The 20,696-nt window shown below is 42.8% G+C and overlaps 1 protein-coding gene across 2 annotated transcripts in view; it reads right to left on the reverse strand.

Annotated features, from left to right (window-relative positions):
• macrod2 (mono-ADP ribosylhydrolase 2) overlaps positions 1–20,696 on the reverse strand; it is a 439,675-nt gene that overhangs the window by 36,624 nt on the left and 382,355 nt on the right. For both annotated transcript variants that reach the window (XM_086180851.1, XM_086180850.1), the window contains exon 9: positions 825–903. In XM_086180851.1, the coding sequence (XP_086036977.1) occupies positions 825–903 (79 nt within the window). The remainder of the gene's footprint in view (positions 1–824; positions 904–20,696) is intronic.

A 20,696-nucleotide genomic window follows, 5' to 3' on the forward strand; every position in this document is an offset into this window, starting at 1 on the left:
AGGTGGAGATGGAGACGTGAGGTAAATGGGAGGTAATGCTCAGGCTGGTGGAGCCAGCCAGCCAGCCTCTTTTGGGTCCCCAGCTATTCAACTCAATCCTCCATGGAGCCCCCATCAGAGCTGGTGACTGCTCGTGGCCCCCGAAAAAAAAGATGATGGCGTGAATGGAGGGAGGGAATTGAGAGAGGGAGAGAGTGGGAGTGGAAGATAACAGATGTTTGTTTATTTCACAGACAGAATTGAGAAAGAGTAACCAAGGACTATCAGTGGTTGCTATGCAGCCCTGATTTTTTTTTTTTTTTTTTTAGTTCTTGCAGAAGACATTTGCTGCCGAGGGCCGTGATTATAGTCAATCAAATCTGACATTGAATTCTCAGCTGAATATCAACAATTTTGAAAACTATCGGATTGGGTTTTCAGCGACAAGCGGTGGAACTACTGCGATCTGCAGACCCTTGTTTTACCAGCTGTCAGCGTAAACTCTTGCTGCCAGTCTCCCACAAGGCAGTGCAGGTGCTTTGAGTGTGTTTATATTTGAAGGTGTCACCTTCCTAAGCCCACAAGTTGTTAAACTAACGACAAGATATCTCCTTCTGCAGAAGTTTCATGAGATACACACATTTGCAAAGCTGTCCATTTCAACACAAACAGTCAATTAAGTGGGTGGTGACATCATCTAACGCACAAAATCTTTGAGTGGAGCATATCAATTATTCAGCAAATGTTGAATGAGTTCAACTCCAAACTGCAATGAGCAAGAGAGGAAATATAATGATATAGTATTAATGTTATGCAGTGCAGACAATTTTAGTTAATACACGTACCTTGAAAAATGACAGACATTTTCTTCTTGTAGATGGCAAAGTCTGTTTCAAGGAAGACGCAGAAAATGACCCGTGTGATCTGCAGGAAAGAATACGAGACGGAAAAGTAATTAGTTGTGGATGCTCAGTGAATTAGATGATGGAAAAACCAAGTGGACAAGTTTAGATATTAAAACTATAGTGTGCATCAGCAGGACGCACACACACGCACACACACACACACACACACGCACGCACACACACACGTTAATTAGTTACCATCCCAATCAAGACCACCCCAACGAGCCCCGCTGAGGCGGCTTCTAGCAAATATTACAGCACATTACATCAGAATAAGCATTATTGAATGGGTGTACTGTGAGAGCCGAGCGGTTCTCCACAGTATCACAGAAAGTGCAAGAACATGAAATTACAAAATTAATGAGCAATTCAAAAATGATTTCACTTAGTATGAAAATTACGGAAATTAAAAAGACAAATAAGACGTTTCTAATCTACTAGTAGGTGGAATACGGCCATAAATAAGCCATAAATTCAGAAAAGAAAAATGAGAAATGAGTAGATTTGATACTGAAATCTCAAACAACTCCACTGCCTTGTTGAGTTGAAGAACTTGAAAAAAAAATGGACTGTGCTTCTTCTTCTGTCTTAAAAACCAAGATGGATGATGGTTTTAGAGGAGGGAGGCCAGTGGAGGACAGTGCTACTGGCTGTTGTGGTGCAAAGCCCATGTGATGTTCATGTAATGTAACTGAAAGACTATTAAATCATTTTAACCTTCAGATAATAAAAAAGAACACAGTGAGAATAATAAACACTAACCGTGCTTTATTTTTCAATGTTGGCTGCAGAACAGGAAATATGATTATATGAGGGAGTTTAAACGGAGGCGACACTGACGGATACATGTGTTACAGCTAAATGCATTTTGGTTGCAAATGGGTGTTGATGCAGGGAAGGTGTGCGATGATGAAAATGAAAAATAAGCAATAACTCAAAAGCTTGAAAGTATCCAAAGTAATGAAATAAATGAAGCAATTTTGAAAAGTGAAAGACATTACAGATGTTGAAATGTATTCGACAATCATGTACTACATGAACATCTGATTGTATTGCAGAACACTTGAGGCAAATGAACGAGACCTTAAACGCACCATGGAGACGTAAACTTGTCAATCAAGGGAGCTCAAAGTCGCCCCCTGATGGCCATGAGAAAGAGAGCAGATGCGCCCAGAAATGCACGCCTGCTTATTTTACACACTGTTCATTTTCGTCAAAGTCTCAGGAATCTCTGGTGTCATTTCATCTGAAAAGCTTCAGACTCTTACATTCTGGGTGGACAGACAGAACCTCCACCGCGCTGTTGCTCATATTAATCATGCTGCTACTCTAATTAAAACAAAGGCTTTAATAAGATATTGCAAAAGTGTCATTTCTGACTGATAATATGGAACAATATGTCAGCTGCGTAGAATTCGGACAGTCTTTCTCCCTCAATGCACGTAGGGAGGATTCATTTAGAGAAATGACACCAGTTTTTAGCAATGTGAGCATTTGAGCGACTGTTGTGTTCTTTCATTATGTTTAACATATTGTAAGTCATTCTGTGAATGAGTTTGAATTAAAACAGCAGTTAAAAAAAGCTTTCTACTAGCAATTTCCATGTCCCACCTTGTGATAATATGTCTAAAACCTTCACTGGACTGTTGAAAGACTGCAGAGAAAGAGGTCACATCTTCTATTTTCACCCTTCTCCTCCTCGGAGCTTTAGACGCGCGGGTCTCATCTCAGCTGCAGAGATGCATTACACACCGCGGCAGTAGATAATCGCTTGACTGAATAATGGCAATTTTACACTAGCTATCTGCCCCCTAACCCCCCATTCATACCTCATGTATGGGAGTGCTGTTATGGAGGAGGATAGGGAGCTGAAGAGCTTCAGCCTCATCCCTGACCTGCCCAACACAAGCATCAGATTCAAAGAGACCCCCTCCTGGTGCTCATACACACATATATCTATTAATAGTTTATGATCCATGCTTTGGAGTAAATGTTAGGAGCTGAATCCAGGATGGTAACATTTTATTTTGCTGGATGTCTAGAGGGGGCTTTGTTCGTAAAATGTTGACTCACTCTCTCAACCCGCCAAAATGAGAAAGAAAGCTTTGAGTCGCCTTTGAAGTTGCGGGATGGCTGACAAACAGATTGTGTGAAAAATGATAATATGCCAAGATGGTGCGTATCACTGCGTGCTGGAAGGCCACAGGACAGCAGCTCCCCAGGAATTTCCATTAGTCTTTTGTGGAGCTCCATTCTAAAACTGACTGCCCACTGTGAATCAGGATGAATCATGAATTTATCCGTTATACTGAAACACAAAGAACTGTTGGTGCGCGTGTATACACACTCACACAAACACACACACTGTGTACGACTGGATGTTTTGTACATGACTTAATACGAGGGATTACTGCGGTTCTTCTGTCATATACGTCGGGTTGGTCCCTCTGGCATGGACCCAAACCAGGGACCGTGCTGCATGAGTAATGAGATGACTTGGTGTATGACAGCTTTGTCTGCGTTGCTGACATAAACGCATGTGTGTGTGTGTGTGTGTGTGTGTGTGTGTGTGTGTCGGGGGGGGTAATAAAATCACTATCCATTGATGTTAAATGTAGCATTCGTACATGTCCTAAAACATTCATCCCCTCTGTTAGGGGGATCATGAGATTTCTGGTGTTTTTTTGTTACAGTGGAGAAATTTTGATGCACATGAAGGAAAGAAAGGAAAAATGATTAACATTTGAGAGAAATCTGGACAAAAGTCTCAACTCTCTCAGTTTGCCTGCAGTGGGGCTACACTGTCAGCATGTCCACGGTCTCGCATGTTCTTTTATTCCACACGAGTATGATCTCCGACAGATATCAGCTGGACCAGGACGCCGAATGATACCAGACAATGATGTTCTGTTCGTATCCACACCAACACTACAGGCTACTACTCCCTGACTGTGTACAATAAATAAAAAAACAGGTGATCTTTGACTTTTTCATTTTAAAAATTGAACTCTGCGAGTTTTGATTTAGAACAGCCTGCTGTCAAAGCCACCTGGGGGGAGTGTATCAGACGTAAATATCACATTTTTAATCATTTCCGCTTCACAATTCATGACGATCCCAAGTGATGACACTTGCAGAGAAAAACATTTGTTTGGTTGTTTGGTAAGTTGTAGTCTGCTGGATATTTCAGAAGGTAACATACAAAACAACACAAAAAAGTTTGGTATACAAAGAATGAGGCAGCTGTCCCTGTGCTCGATACTGGTACCACAGGAAAGTAAGAAAAAGCTACTTAATTAGTGTGAAAGGAGGCTTCATTTGGAAGGGCACTGATACTAAATGCTTCATTTTAGATTTTGTAGAGGAGGTTCAATACTTTGCTTTGAGGCTGTGTGTGTGTGTGTGTGTGTGTGTGTGTGTGTGTGTGTGTGTGTGTGTGTGTGTGTCTGCGTGTGTGTGTTGAGTGTATTGAGTGTGCTCCCTGCAGCCACCGAGGTTGAAAAAGTTAATGGAAGACTAATTAGAAAGCTGGGGTCCCTGCATGCTAGCCTGCCTTGTCATTACTCATCCCTGATTGGACGGCCTTTGTCAAAGGGTGAGCAAAAATATGATTGGGTCCCCCGGATGCATCTGGTGGGGATGGTCATCCTGACAGAAATGTGGTGTGCACAGCAAGGCCTGACCCGGTTTGACCTTTCACCTCCTGAGCTGTGTTTAGTCAAATCCAACCTGCTTTGGGTAAAGATGGAAATTCAACGGACATGAAAGGTTCAATGTAAAAAAGCCTATTTAAAAATCAATTGCTACATTACACTAAACAGCTTTATTTCGACATTGTGTACCAGCTTACTAATATGAATACAGATCGCAACGATCGTGTTCAGTATCTTTCCATGTCATCCTTTCATTATTTTCAAATCTCTCTGTGGTCACCGGGACTGTAAAGACGTCACTTTATACTGCAGGATTATGAAATCTCCTCCTAATGTACAGGAGGTCTAATAAATATCTAATTTAAATCATTTCCTTAAAATCATCTGCAGAACACTTTGTTTATGTCACCTAATCAATTCCAAACCAATGTCACTGAGCTGTAATTAAGGTGTGAACATGCGATGCGATGAGACTAATTAAAATAATAATGCCAGGGGATCAACCTACGTCTTTGTAACTCATTAGCATAGCGCATGAAGTGCTAAGAAAAACGATTTATGCAGAGCTGTCAGATTGCAGCTGATGTGCCAGTTTTAGTGAGCAATATGGAAACAGATGAAAGTGTCCCTTACTCACATTTTGTGTGAGGAATATTGTAATATATGTATATCTGCGGCTCATCATTCTGGCACAGGGCTCACCGGGTGCCCCAGACTCCTGCTGGCTGGCTAACAGATGAGCTGTCATAGCTGGCCACCCATGCTCATAATTACATTGGGGGCGCTGCCAGCAGAATCAGACGTGCAGGCACAACTCACGCACTTTCGCTACTTGCATTTCCTTCTTGATTCTGTCACAAACAATAATAGGGACAGGCTGCCCTCGCATGTCTGCTCCAGCTGGAGCCCAGGCCCAGTGGAGAGCTGTGTGTGCTGCCTCGTTACAGAGCCACTGGCCGAAGCAGAATCCTAAACGCTTGGCTAATATACAGAACTCATATCTATCGGCTGAGATGGCTCATAATTACCCTCATTTGCTAACGTTCAAGGTCACATTGGGCAGGAAGCAGATGACAGGGCACCTGGGCAGGTCACCACTCCATCACAGTCACCGGGTACAATGAATTGATCTCTCACACACACACACACACACACACACACACACACACACACACACACACACACACAATGTAATATTGTGTTTTTTGTGCATGTTTATGATTTACTGTCTGATATGACACAAGTGTAGTGTGTGTGATCATTCCCTGATTCTACACTGTTGAAGAGATTGAATAATTCCAGTGAATTATTCCTGAGCCAGAAATATCCCCCTACAAAACAACACAGTCTTCTAGATGCATCATCAAAGCCATAATCAGCGAGCGCTCGTCTCCTTTGTTGTCAGCAGCACTGGATTGGAACGAGGGTTCACTTCGAGGCAGGTGGACCATATCCAGGCATTATTGCTGATGTAATTACCCACACCTGCGTCCCCCTCACCACTGGTACACTGAATGTGCCGCCTGGAAAAACATTGGAGGAACTCAGCGTGGGTCTGACAGGCAACTATAGTCAGAGCGGTGTAAACACCCAACCACACGTAAACATCCCGAGACCCTTCACCGGCATGACAACATAGCTCCTCAGCTCTGCTGCTTGAAGTCTGCCATCACTGTGACATCCCACGTGTCCACTCCCTTCAGCGGAGGTAGAGATTGTGTCGGTGGCGGGGCAGACCGCAGCAGCCAGGCGCTGGCACCGGCTACACCGCTAAAGCTGTGAGCAGCTCTCTCCATTTGACTTTGATTGACCCCGAGCCGCAGCTCCACCTGCAGCAAGATGGTGAATTATCATTTCAAAGAAGTGCACAGAAAAGGTTATCCCTTTGAACAAAACGCCTCCATCCATACATCAAAGGAAAAGCCTGACATCGGCTTTGAGAAACTATGGTTACGACCAAAGCCTGGAGAAAGTGCTGGACTCAAAGTCTCACTTCCCAGGGCTGGTGGATGTCAGATGCCATAAGAATCACGACAAGGGCGATAAGATAGTCAGTGGAGGCAGCTTAATATTGCTTAACACACGACAGATTTTGGTAAACGCTTATGTACACAATCATGCAAGAGTGCTCTGCACAGCATGACTAAATAGAAGTGATAACATTCTAGTGAGCTGCCTGGTTATTTCATCACAAAAACATCACACAGTTGTTTCAAAAGCTGTATGTAGTGCAGAATATAAAACATTTTGACATGAAAATACCGTCTTGCTAGATTTTGAAAAAATACATAAGATAATCAGCAATCAGCAATTTGTATGTTAATTCAACAAATATAGCGTGTGCTTCACTTTTTTCACACATTAGAGCTGAATTGGAGAACAGCATGCTCCAGGCATCGAGTATTTTAGCTCACATTTTCAAAAATTGTTCTCTCAAACAGAAAGAGACAGCATTTGACTTTCACAAGCTTTGAGCTGTTGCTGCCAGCTTCCTCCACCAAGTGCAGGAGCACAAAGCTATCTGATTTAAAAGAAGAAAAGTAAAAAAAAAGGCAGCAATGATTTCAGGAGGAAAATACACAATTCATTCATCATACTCTATTCTATAATATTTTCATATCTAATCTTTCTGAAAGAGGAGGCCAGGCTTTATGGATTTTAAATTCTCCAGTACATTTTGCAAATGACAACTCTAAACACAGGCCTGGAATATATTAAGGCTGTATTTCCTCAGCAAGCATTGTTCTATCAAAGTAAGGGAAAATGTCAATAACCTCCCACAGCAGCCGCAACAACTGTGACATCACTGGATAGACACTAAATGTTTAGGAAAACATCATCATCACCAGCAACTGGATGGCGAGAATCTAAGAGCCCTCGTGGGATTCCCAGCACTGCAGCGTGCGCGTGAGCGATGGTCCAATAGATCTTACTGACAAATTTGTCAATTAATATGGATGGTCAAATAATTATAATGATGGAATACTTGTGTTGAGTCTATGGGGAATGGTGGGGCTGTGAAGGAGAAGGATTAGGTCATTTTCAAATCATAAAGATGAGAGGTAGTGCAGCTGCGGACAAGGTCAGAGGGGAATGATGAAGGCAGGATGACTATGAGGGCTGTATCTATGATCCATGAGTGCATTGGTAATGATCTGACCTCTGGACTTGGGCGTGTGTCTAAGAGTGAGGAGAGAGAGCTCCTGTTGAAACATGTCTACATGTATAAGACATGCTATGGGTCTAAACCTTTCTGCTGTGAACTTTATTCCTTACTTGCTGTCAGTCAAATAAATGAATGCCTTGTTTAAAGAAGTTAAAAAACAAACAAACAAAAAAACAGGTCATTGCTGTTGAAGAGCAGCTTCTCTAAAATGTTTCAAAATAAAATCTCTCCAGTTGTGTTCTGATCTAAACATGTGATGTGGACGCAGGGAACGTCATTCACGTGGGTAGTGAATACAAAGTTCCAGTGCTTATCGGCTTCGTCCATGAGGAGTTGTTGTATTGGGTTCATCCCTTGCGCAGACAGTCATAAATATTAGATGTCCCACCCTTTTAGTGCTGCACGAACCAATTATCTTGCCAGTTTTTCTTCAGAAGATGAAGAAATCAAAGGAGCTCTGCTGCATTAGGCTATTGGATGACCATGTCTATGTATGTCCACGCGATTGCTGTTCCTTGCCCACCTGTCGATAGAGGAGTTGCAACCGTGAGCGCTTGTCTTCACAGGATCTCAGTGTGATGGGGACAGCGATTGTAGCTGGGCTGACCTTCGCAGATTCCGAACAAGAGAGCCGGATCTCTTCCCCTTCGGCCTCCTCTGCTGCACTCGTTTAACCAGATGCCCACCTCTAAGGAGAACCAGCTCACAGCCTCTGGGCCCAACACCTACGTCCAGGAATGCCCTTCGCTATCCCTTCACAGAGCTGCGGCCTTCATCGAGTCGCTGTTCTCAGACTCCGATGAACTCTCAGGTGTCCCACTGTGAACCTTTCACCAGAGTCCGAGGAGATACAGAGAAACACTGCTTTTGATCCTGCAGCAACTGTAAAACGGCTTCCCTGAGCAACCTTGGTGGTGTAAACCAGTGCGAACATGAGCAGGTGACTGCCTGCCTCACTGACCTATGGTCAGCCCTCAATGCTCTGTCAGAAATAGTGATGTCACATATCAGTACACGTGGACGTCAGGCTGGAAATGGAAGAATTCTCCTTTCAGACATACCAACTCCCAGGAGTTGATCAGCACACTTTGATCGATGACTGATATGTTGCAGATGTGGTAGTGAGACCACAGGACAGCTGCTGTCCCTCGTCAGAGCAGCATATCCTCAGAAATAAGAAAGAACCTATTACGATCCCCATTCATGTTACAGAACTGTGGTGTGGACTTGACGTCTCATGGAAGTCCTTCTCAGAACAACTGTAAAGTGAATCCCCCATTTGTTAAAATGTTACGGGACAGAAGTATTGTCCCCCCACTTGGGGACCAGGGGCCTCATGTATCAATACTTGCGTGGACCTCAAACTAAAAAACTGCGGTCGCAAGAATCGCGAAAGTTGTGTACGCACAAAAAAAAAAAATCCGGACGTATCAATATGTGCGCACGAATCGGCTTTCCGCCAACTTCTACGTTACCTCCAGAGTTGGCGTGAAACAGCGCAAGAATCGACGAACGTGAGCGCCGATCCTGGCGTACGCAAGTTTTTCTTGCGTAAACCGCGTTGATGCATGAGTCCCCAGATTTTTCTTCTACATGATTCCCCATAATTCCTCCTGTTCCCTCAACTTTTAGTGAACATTCAGAAAGACAATTTGAGATTCTGGGGCCTCGTTTATAAAACCTGGCGTAGGATCCATACTAAAAGTTTACCAATGCAGAAAAGCTGAAAAGTGCCAACGCCACAAAAAAAAAAAAAAAATTGGATTTATAAAACCGTGAGTTCGCACACCTGCACGCACTTTCCTTTTATAAATCACGGTCCAGCCGGAGAGTTCCGCAGCAGGATTTGATTCATGTCCCTCCCTCTCCACACCCACAATTCACCATGTATGGTCATGCAAATTACCTCATGAATGGTTTTGCGTATAAATAGGCATGATGGTTCCACGGCATTTCACGCTCAATCATGGCATCAACCAGACGAAAGAGGAACTTTACAGAGACCGAGATGGAGGTGCTTGTTGATGAGGTGGCGGCGAGACAGGAAACTTTATTCGGCGGCCATTCAAGTGGAATTACCAACAAACGAAAAGCCACTGGATGGCACGCCGTGGCCACGGCGGAATGCGCGGCTGGCACGGAGCACAGTGTCACCGAAATAAAAAAGAAGTGGTCCGATCTGAAGGTGGACGCAAAGAAAAAAGTGGCTTTACACCGCCGGAGCGTGGCGGCTACAGGTGGGGATCAGAAAACGCATGAAACGTGCATGTGTGACACTAGTGTTTTAACAAACGGCTCCCTTATCCACCGCCGCTGATGTGGTGAAAGTTCGTACATCAACATTGTAAAAACACAAACAAAAAAGGATTTCATCACATTAATCTTTAAACAAAATCTGATAAATGCATGTGGAATTTGTTCTCTTGCACATGTAGTCTACATTTGTAAACTAGGCTGCAAAAAATCTGAATCTGCTAAATCGAAATATTCAAAGTGAAAACTATTGGTTACATTTCAAATGAAATGTTGTGAATCTAAATCCTAAATCTAGCTACATCCAAATGTTAAATCTAACGGCATCCAACAGCTGCAGTGTGGTTTAATGAATGAAAAGTGTAGCACTTCTTAATCATGCTTGCAAGGCACCCCTTTGTGACTTTTGTCTGAGCAGAAAAAGCAGTATTTTTACACGTTTATATGCGCTCTTTCCATTAACCAATCGTTCTCACTTTGTCACAATTGTCTCCAACATGTGCGAAAGCAAGGTCTGTACTTTGCTTAAATTTGCGCACATTCCTACGCTAGTCTTTTTTTTTTTTTTATAAAACCCAACTCTTGCGTAAGAAGTTGCGTATGCACTTCCAAGCCCGGTTTTGTGCTTAAGCAAGCTTTATAAAAGAGGTCCGTGGTGAGCTCCAGAATGACGATAAGGGTAAAGTATCAACAAATTATTTTCAATAGAGAGTTCCTTATTAGCTAATTCCAAAATTATGATGGAGGAAACATCTTGGTGTCTCCAGCAGTGAGCCCAAGCCTCAGTCTGTTTTGCGCATGACAGATAAACACGACAGCTGTTCGTGCCTCACAGAGGGCGCTCTCAGGTTCTGATACTGTCTGCCTCACTAGTGGTGTGACACCAGCAAACGGGGACCAAGGACAGTGGTTGAGCCCCCTCCAGTTAAGCAGGCACAACTTTCTCATCCTCCATGTGTCTCCTCAGAGGGAGGACAGCGCATCTGTGCAGCAGCATCTCGGGCTTTGTTGTGTCCTTTCATGTGTCTCCAAGTCCTTCCTGACTCATTTGGTCTTAGTGCTCCTTTTATACTCCTGATGAGATCTAGAAAATTGACCCATGTGGAGCACAAGGGCAGGAAATAAAATCTTCATGGCTGCACATGTGTGTGAGGAAGCCAATAGCGACAGCTCTGAAAGAGCTATGCCTATACTCAAAGTAACATAATGTGACGCTGTGTAGTTATCACAAGAGACAACAGGGGTAGATACCCAGTAGTGAGCTGCACCACTGTGACTTTGCATCACATTTCATGCAGACACATGAACACCATGTCCACGTGTTAGCGGGCCTCAGGTCCGATGTGTACTGCCAAGGTTTTAACAACTGTGATTTTGTTTATATTCAAAGTCTCTCGGCACAATGCATTGCTTATCTCCTCAAGGCAACACAAATGCAGAATACATTTCCTGCCTCATAAAGCATTTGTTTGAATGTTTGGAGACTTGTCTTTTAAAGTCAGCTTGTAGGCCTTTTCAGCTTTTATAGGTAATTGCTAGCTTTTATAGCCCTCCAACTGTTACTATGCATTATATTACTGCCCACTGCATTGGGCCACAAATGGTACATTACGTTTCCACCATCCACGTGGCGCGCATGTTCAGCCTGAACCTACTGGGAGAGCAAGAGATATAAATGACTTGGGGAGCAAAACAAAGAGTGAACCACCACTAATGGTCAAAAACCTTATAAAAAGTTGATAACCTTAAAAAAACAAGGAAACAATTCTTGAAATAGTGTATTAAGAATCCTCAATATAAACTCAAAATCAAAAGAGTACAGTAGAGTACATAGCAATGCCCCCAATCATTCTCCTGTTAGGATCATGCAGTGTTCCTCTGCATGAGTGGATCTTCCTGTGAATCAATAACTGTTCTCTGACACCTTTGCTGTGCTCCCAGTGCCCATATTGACCAGCCATAGGCAGTATTACATGTCAGGCTGAAGAATGGGTGCTTCGTATGGATGTGTCAGGCTCTGTGTCTGCTCGTCTGCTCTCTGGCATCAGGCAGGGGTTATCCTGTGCGCTTGTCAAATCCACTAAACTTTTTGTTTTTCTTATTTCTTTTTTAGTCAATACTGGTTCATCTTCTGATAGCAGGCCAATAACAGGCAAACTCAGCCATCGCAGAAGGAGGTGAGTGTGTGCAACCAGGTATAGACATCCTTTCGTGGAACCTGCTACTCCCATTTTGTGTTAATAAAGTTATTACACAATGTGTGGTTCTTGTCAGATAGAAACAATTTCTACACAAGTAGGCCAAACTCTTTTGGGTCTAAGAGGAGAAACGGTCGGGAAAACATAGTCTCTGACAAATGAAATCCACTGATGAGTGCTGAGGAAATAAAGCACTGCAAATGTCTCCTTTCTATTTCCCATTTCTCATGTTCCTCTCTGGTGTATGCAGGATTTGGAGGAGTTGGTGTGTGTTTTTCTGTGCTGGTTTGGCACATCCTGCTTCACTTCTGTGCTGCATGTTTGCCTTGTCTGGGCTCATTTGGTTCTGAGGGGGTTTCCTTGGAGAAAATATGTGGTGTGATCCAACCAGCCTCTCCAGTTTGAGTTGTATACAAAAGCAGCCACGGGACTGGGAATCTAATCACCACTTCCCATGGTTCACATGCCCAAACTACAGAAACCTGGGTCTGAATTCCATGCCCGTTCATGTAGAAAGCATCATGAGAATGGAACCCACCACCATGGCTTCAGAAAGGCAAAGAGGAAGCTCTAGTGACCTGTAATTATCAAACAAGCATTTCTTCAGGGAGAGAGACATGTTGAAACCACGACCAGTCAAACTGTGCCTTCGTACTCTGCATACTTATTAAGTGACCCAGCCTCGTAACCCAGTCAACGCTTCAACATGCTAATGTAGATGAGTGAGGGAGTGTGTGGGCTGTGCTAACCCTCGCCGCGCAGAAATGCTAATAACACTCAGTTCTCGAAGGCTATACTCACATGTGGTGTGTTTTTTTTGCCCAGAGGTCAGAAGGAAGACTCATTAGAAAACACTCTGTTTCATATACACTTTTTGAAGCCAAAGCTATTACCCCCTACTGCTTTTATAACAGAGCAAATATAAAATGCCAATACAGTGTTCCAGCAGAAGAATTAGTATTTTACCTTTTTGTTCTTGCTCATCCACCGTTAGAGCTGCAACTCAACCCTCAAAGAAAAGATTCATTAAAGCCTTTTTTCTGCTTTCACAGTAAGCGCAATCAGCTGAGTGCGAGTTTACAGATGGGCTTATTTTGACGCAGACAAACTGAATGCAAATCCTCTCATTATGTTGGTGAAACCACCATGCGATAACCAAGAACAGTTAATAGAGGATTTAGATGTCTACAGGTATCTAACACGGTAATAAAGAAAGATAATGAAAAGCTACATTCCCTTAACAGGTTTTACCACAAAAGTTGATCTTTTCCCATTAAAATGCAATGATAGCCACTGTGAGATTATGACAGATTTACACACTGCTGAAGAGAACACAAGATTGTAATGGCAGGAAATAAAAAAAAAAAAAAACAGAAAAAAAAACCCCAGACCCTGAGAGAAAAACCATATGCCCGTGTGGGCGACATCAAAAAGGGAATTGAGCCTCACAGCAGAGGTGCTGGTTGACAAAAGAGGGAATGAAGATCTGATACGGACTCTGTCAGATGTGTCAAGCAAGTTTACAACCGCTCGACGAATGTGAACTCCGAGGAGCGTCAGGACAATTTATTACGGTGACAGCAGCTAAGGTGCTGAGGGCCCAGGAGATTAAGATTACCATGAGAGTAGAGAAAAACAGCTAATCTTTACAGGACACATCAATCACTCCTTAATCAAAACCATGCAGCAGAACATTGGGGAGAAATTCATGTTATATATATGAAACCTGCCTTAATTATACCTTTCAGCTGTCCACTTACAGGTTGTATGCCTGAGCAATGATCTTGAGTTTTATTAGCTAATGTTCTGTACAGTTAAACCTTGAACACTGATGTTAAATCGCAGCTTCGGCACTGAATCTTAACATAAGTCCAGTGAACAATGGAGAAACACTATAAACAACCAGGCAGTCACCAATGTTGACATTGGAACTGGGATGGAAACAAAATACAGTTGTCACAGAGAATATATCCAAAACTTTGAGAGCAGTGATGAAGACAAAACTGTCTGGGTTTTGTTTCCTGAACTGGCATCAGCAGAGTGCAAGGAGGTGCCTGGAGGTGTTTGCTCTGGAGATGGGAGGCTGATTAGATATTGTAAATGTAATTGGCTCACAAGGTTTAGAGCGTGGCAATCAACTAAAGAAGAGTCAAACAGTGGAGGTATGTGTAAATGAGTGTCATCTGTTGTAATCTTGAACGTTTCTGGATGACAAACAGCTGTGTAGCGATGGCCTGTTCTATTATCGTGACACGATGGTTACCTTAACAGCTGGCCTTAACACGCACCTCACATCTGGCTGTCTGGGCTCCATTTGAAGTCAATCTGAAATAAAAATGCCTTTCGAGAATACACGCGGAAATCGGATAGATCTTTCCCTTAACAAAACAAAGATTGCTGAAGGCTGAATTCCTCTGATATTTTTTCCTCATGTCCTTTTTTGATACCTCCCTCTGTGAGTATCCTTATGATCTTCTTATGACAACATTACTGGCCAAGCTACCTGCCTCCACCATTTAAAAATAACTGTGTTTGCATAGGGGCTTTAAAAAGTGACTTAAAGATGAGAGTAATTTATTCTCCATAGCCTCCATATCAACTTTCATCTCATTCACAACAGGATTTGTAGCATCTTTGCTCTTTTGTAAAGAAATAAAGTCAGATTTTTAGCATTGATTTAAGGTGCATTCAGGATCAGAAATCTCACATTGGGAGGATCATCTAAATCAGGATTAAGGTTTGTAGAGGGAGGAAAAGACTTCTAATTAGCATTCCCAGTTTTATTATATGGAGGAAGAGGATCAGAATGCTATCAAGCTGGTATCCTTTAATAATACTTAAAAAATGACCACAGGAGTCACCAAACTATTTATTTAATGGAGGAAAGGGGACAAACATGTCACACTTCACTGCATGACCTTAAAACAAAGGCTTCTGGGATTAAACCTGTGAGGAAGCCAAATGAAGGTATGATTTTGTCTTCATAAAATCCAGCAGGGTGGTTACTGCAGCTGGTTAAGGAGGAGAGGGGTTGCTCAAAAAAATATATCCATATTTGTGTCAATTTGCAGGTTTGCTCAGGGTTCAGCCACATGCCACTGAGCCACACTTAAGGCCCCTTAAACCAGTAAGGGTTCCCTATAAGGACCCTCTAAGCCATTCACATTCAACACTCAATTCACTTTGACTGGTTTGAGGGCTCATACTGTAAGTGTGGAGGGTTCCTAGAATAGGCAGGCACTGTGATTTTCAAATACACATCCGCAACAAAAAAGAAAAAACATTCAAAAGATCCCCTTGAGTAACAATAAAATAGCGTAAGTGTATCTAATTAGCATGTTTAGTGGGAGAAAAATCACAGCGATCAACACTTGAATATGAACCAAACCTTTTCACGATGTGAAAGATGAAATAAAAATGTGGAAGTACACTCAGAGAGCGCTTACCTCCACCATGGTCCATGTATTCTTTCCTGTGAAATTAAATAAAATGGCCAGTGTCGTCTTAATGAAATTCAACATAACATTTTGATTAAATCCAAGGAGGGAGGCTACTTAGCCTAGAACTCATGGAACATCCAATAAGGGGTCAATCTGATGCCGCCTGCTGTCTGAACAGCCTCCCCCTGAAGTAAACCATGAATCAAGGAAGGTGCTGCAGTATGTAGGCTCCATAGATGCTGGACTCTCTATATTGTTTTAGCGGCCAAACTAAATCTGTCCACTTGAACAAATGACTTTGTATTGTAGTGAGATCACAATGTTCCAGCGCTCCTTTCGTGCAATGTTTGTTTATGTTGCATTAAAGACAGCAAATCCAAGCGGTGCTGTGGTTTTGGTGGTGGGTGGTCAGTATGCATATGCACATTCTTAAACAGTTTACATGATTTGAACACATGCGTAGCTGCTGTGAGTCCAGATGTTGATGGTCACGGCGACGTTAATCATCTGGATGTCACCTGTCCTTGTATTCGTTAAATTATATTCCTGATCTTCTGTCCCCGTTGTTCCGTTTCATGATTTTATTGACAACCTTCATTCTCAGGAAGACAGCAGGACTAGATTACATGAACAGATTAGACTGTGCCTTTGTACCAGCAGCAGCTGCGGCTGCTCAGCACGACTAAATCACGGGGCTGTAAGGTGACAACTGTGAAACACGGGGCAGAGACTGCTGCTGTAATTAATAATGCTAATAAATATAACATCAATTTATAGGTGCACTTAGAAAAAGACAAACAAGGATAAGCAGGAGAGGTAAACACACCACAGAAAGGCCATGATGAATGAGCAGGCTCACTAAGTAACTAATACCAGGGGATACAGCCCCCCAGTTGGTAATACTTTTATACACAAGGACATCAACTATTTTCAAAGTAATATATCCAGTCTAGGTACTAATTAATGTTCATGATGAATACAGACTGTTAAAGATGTGTCCAGGGACTAATTATATCAGCATAAGAAGAGTCGCTAAGCATGCGGTGATATCACATGGGACTGTGGTGTAAAGAGGGAGAGCACCCACTCTGTCATGAGGCGGAGACCCAGTCGTCTCAGTCTGAAGGAAATCCTCCACAGCCCATCAAGAGGAAATCAGGTGAAGACCTCCATATTCATAGGTAACAGCCAGCGGATATTAAACCAGTGTCAACATAGTAAATGTGATTCATCTTTACATTAAAACAGCATCTGAGGTGTCACGAGGAGCACGGACGGGGCCTTCCAGGGACTGAAGGAGAACATCGGGGTGGTGTGTTGGGACGAACCAGCCCCAGTAAGCCTGTCTTAACCACACTTCTAACCAGGTCCTAGTGGACACGCTCTCTCTCCTCTGCCTCTAAAGTGGGTCATCACAGCCACAGAAAGGGAAAAGCATTCAAAGAGTTGGAGTTCCTGGCAATCAGTGGAAATCCTGTTGGTTGAGACCATATAACGGCACAAAAGTCTTCCATACGTGGAGAAGTAAAGCCTACCCTGACCTCGTGACCTCTGCCAGCGCACTCCTATATCACCATTCTGCATGCCTGTGCTTTGACCTTTTCAAATCCCTCTTTAAAGGTTGCATGTTCCTGCATCTGTGGGTTGCACAGGCTCTGCAGGAGCAGCCGAATGGGTGAGTGTGCCTCACCTCTCCTCAAAGTGACCTACAAAGCTATTGTACTAGGAGAACCATATTTATCACAGCTCTCCACACCACTCAGTTCTACCCGCCGCACCAACAACACAACCCTTCCTGCAACTCAAGTGCTCCTCCACTCTGCACTTTGAAAAGCTTTTTAGGCACAATTGGTTAGAGGAATCTCTGAAAAGGATGTCAATCGCTTGGTTGCTTTGAGAGGTGAAAATGGTATTCAGGAGCTACTGAAAGTTTAATCAGTCCGTGATATGTCTGTGCAGGACCGTCTGAAACTCAAGACTGAGCTATCGTAGGCAAAGACCTGGCACTGATTAGAGTGTTTCAGGCTTTATTCCGTCAATGTTGGTTCTATCTCGATTACAAATCATGTGTTTGGTTTTCTTCATTTTCGTGGAGGCAAAATAACCGGCAGCATTACAACTGTTTGGTGATCTCCCGACGCTGAATCTCGCGGGTGGGCTGTTCATTCACTGCAGCGATGCAAAGATGATTCCTTGTTCCGTGAAAAGATGTGCACAACCACATCAATTCAAAATCTCATCCACTGATCAGACAATGGCAATCATTTCAGTTTTTTTTTCTGATGCTTTTAAGATGGGAGACAATGCAAGCCTTTGGACAGGTGCTTTTCAGGAAAATAATAGACACAATAGATCGTTAGCCATAAAGATGAGAGTTATCTATCCTGCTCAACTCAAGCCCAAGTGGTACTTCTAGTGTCAGCCTCCAGTCCTGGTGAACTGTGAACAAGTGTGGTCAACTACCAATTGTGGATCCAACACAACAAAGCCTCATTCTCTGGATTTGATAGGATGTACTTCAAACTGAGTAGCAATTCAATATTTTTTTAAAAAAGGGAGAAAAATCCAATGTTTTTAAGCTATATTTGAGCAGTATGGGCCCTGGATCTCGTCAGAGCTGCTCTGATTTAGTAATAAAACTGAACAATTAGCTGGAAACACTGTAACTGAGAGTATGGGACCCTCAAGGCAAACAGAGACACAAGTTACCCATAATTCCTCCAATAATCTAATTAGGATTCTTACTGGAACCATGGCAAGCTTATGAGACGGCTGTGACACATTTGCACTCTAAACACGCCCATGCTTTAACTTGGTGCATTGGCAAAGAGAACTTATCACAAATGCATCCATGGATTCATCCTCTCTCTGCTGGAACACTTGTGTTTTTTTCATTAACTCATTTACTGATCTGCAATCGTATTGTGTTAGTTCCGCCAAAACAGGAAAACAATGCAATTTGATTTTCAAGCTTAAAAGCACAGATGTCTAGAAGAGTCAAATAGGTTAAATAAACAGCAGAACTCCGCATGACAGTGACACAGCTCATTGTTTGGTATTTATAGTGTAGAGAAGCGCTGGTACGCTGTGAAACGTGTCGCTCCACAGGGACGTAGCTGTGGATCTGACATAGCCTCCATCAGTGCCCTGCTGTCACTGTGACCCAAACAGACAAAAGGAAAGGTTTGACAATTGTCACCACTCAGCACTGACATGTTGTCCTGTGTGCATCCCGTTCTGTAGCTGAATCTTTAAATTGTGTGTTTGTCGAAGTTCAGGCTTTTTTTCCATCAATGGCTGCAAGTCTGAGGGTTACAGACGATGCTCGTGTGGGGTTAGGTGTTCTCAAACATTAAGGCAGACGATAGGAATTTCAAATAGAGACTTCACTTCCTGCTTTGAGCTGAACGTAGGTCGGTGGGGTCAACAGACAGCTTTGCAGTCGCAGCCCATGCTGTCCACACAGGAGGAGAGTGGGTCACTCTTTTATCACTGAGACATATTGAAAAAGCAGCTGAGAGAAGATCACAGCGGCACAGGGGGACGCAGAGCGAGAGGTATATCTCTCCTGCTTTCACTTAGCCAGATAAGGGCCTGAGCCCGACAGCCCTTTCATTCCTGCTTCCTTGCTTATTGCATTTGATTGAGCTTTAATGGGTTTTTTGTGGATAACATCCATTTTTTTCCCACTGTATTTTTTTCTTCTTCTAATTGGCATTCAGTATGGCACACAAAATGAAACTTGAGCTTTATTTTTTTGTGAGGAGGAGGGTAACCATGATGAAGGAAGTTAGATCCTAATTGATCAATGTCTCACGTCTGAGCTTTGCAGCACGGTCAAAAATTGTTGATAGAACTCAGGACATTTGATTATCGAGTTGAAGAAGTAGAAACAATGTATTTGAATAACAACAAAAAAAACGCAATATAAAAGCAGCCTCTTAGGTCTTATAAAAACAAATATTTTCAGCTGAAGCTGTAATTATTGTAAATATGTGGATAATAACAAGTTTTTTTTGTCCCATCTTCCCTCATTGTTATGCTCTAACTGGAAAATTAAGTAACAGTATGAATATGGATATACAAAAAGGCCATATATTTATATATGTATATATATATATATATATATATATATTCCATTTTTCAAATCAGCAGGCACATCTATCTTTCAGCACATTCCAATTAAATTTGACATTCTATACGAGGCCACTTTGAGCAGTCAGTGGTGTGTGTTTATGAATATGTATTCCTTTTCAATATCAATTAAGCATGGGATAAACGTCCATGATATGTTTTTCATGGGCTTAAGCGTAGTCAAACTAATTTTAATTAGCTGGTGTATATGAGCCGCTCCCATTAAGTGCGCAGAGCTGAAGCTGTCCCATCGGTGCTACGCTGCAGGTCCATATGTGAGACTGTGTGTGTTTTGTAGGAATAATAAATTGTCTCACAAGTCACTTCAGAGGTGTTCAGCCTGGCTGCGTAGTGGATTTGCTTGCCAACATTCCAAAAGAAAAGAAGAAAAAAAAAGCACACATCTGGTAGACATTTCCAGAGTGGATGGTCGATGTGCTTTGGACAGTGCCATTAAGCGCTCCAGGTTGCAGCCAGTTATGATGCCCAGCTAACCAGGTGTCAGGAAACATTTACTGGACTCTCTGTGAGGAAAAAGAGGATTTGGAAGTTCCATGAAAAACGTGCATGAAAACCTCTCCACCTAAAACTGCAGGCAGGCTTCCAAAATGAGGATTAAGGTTTAACTTCCATCTGTGTGACGGACAGACAAGTACTTAGCAGACAATTGTAATCCTTTAAAAGCTAATAAAAGCAGCACCATGCTAGTTCAGCATGAGGTAAATCCAGCCAGGTCTGATGCTGGGATTCACTGCTGATTGGCTGTCTGCAGATGATAGGTAGACTTCCTATCTACAGCCCCGGTCCTGAAACAGCCTCAGGCTTAGAGGGTCAGAGGTCATGTCGGGGGTCACATCAATCACACCTCCACTGTGGATCCAGTTAATTTGGTAACTAATTTATTTGGGTTGGGCTCCTGCGTCATATCAGTTTATAAGCCTCATGGATGTAACACAGGTCTTTATTGC

This window comes from Aulostomus chinensis, chromosome 16, assembly GCF_037954235.1.
Source record: "Aulostomus chinensis isolate RoL2024-O1b breed Wild chromosome 16, RoL_Achi_v1.0, whole genome shotgun sequence".
Lineage (NCBI taxonomy): Eukaryota > Metazoa > Chordata > Actinopteri > Syngnathiformes > Aulostomidae > Aulostomus > Aulostomus chinensis.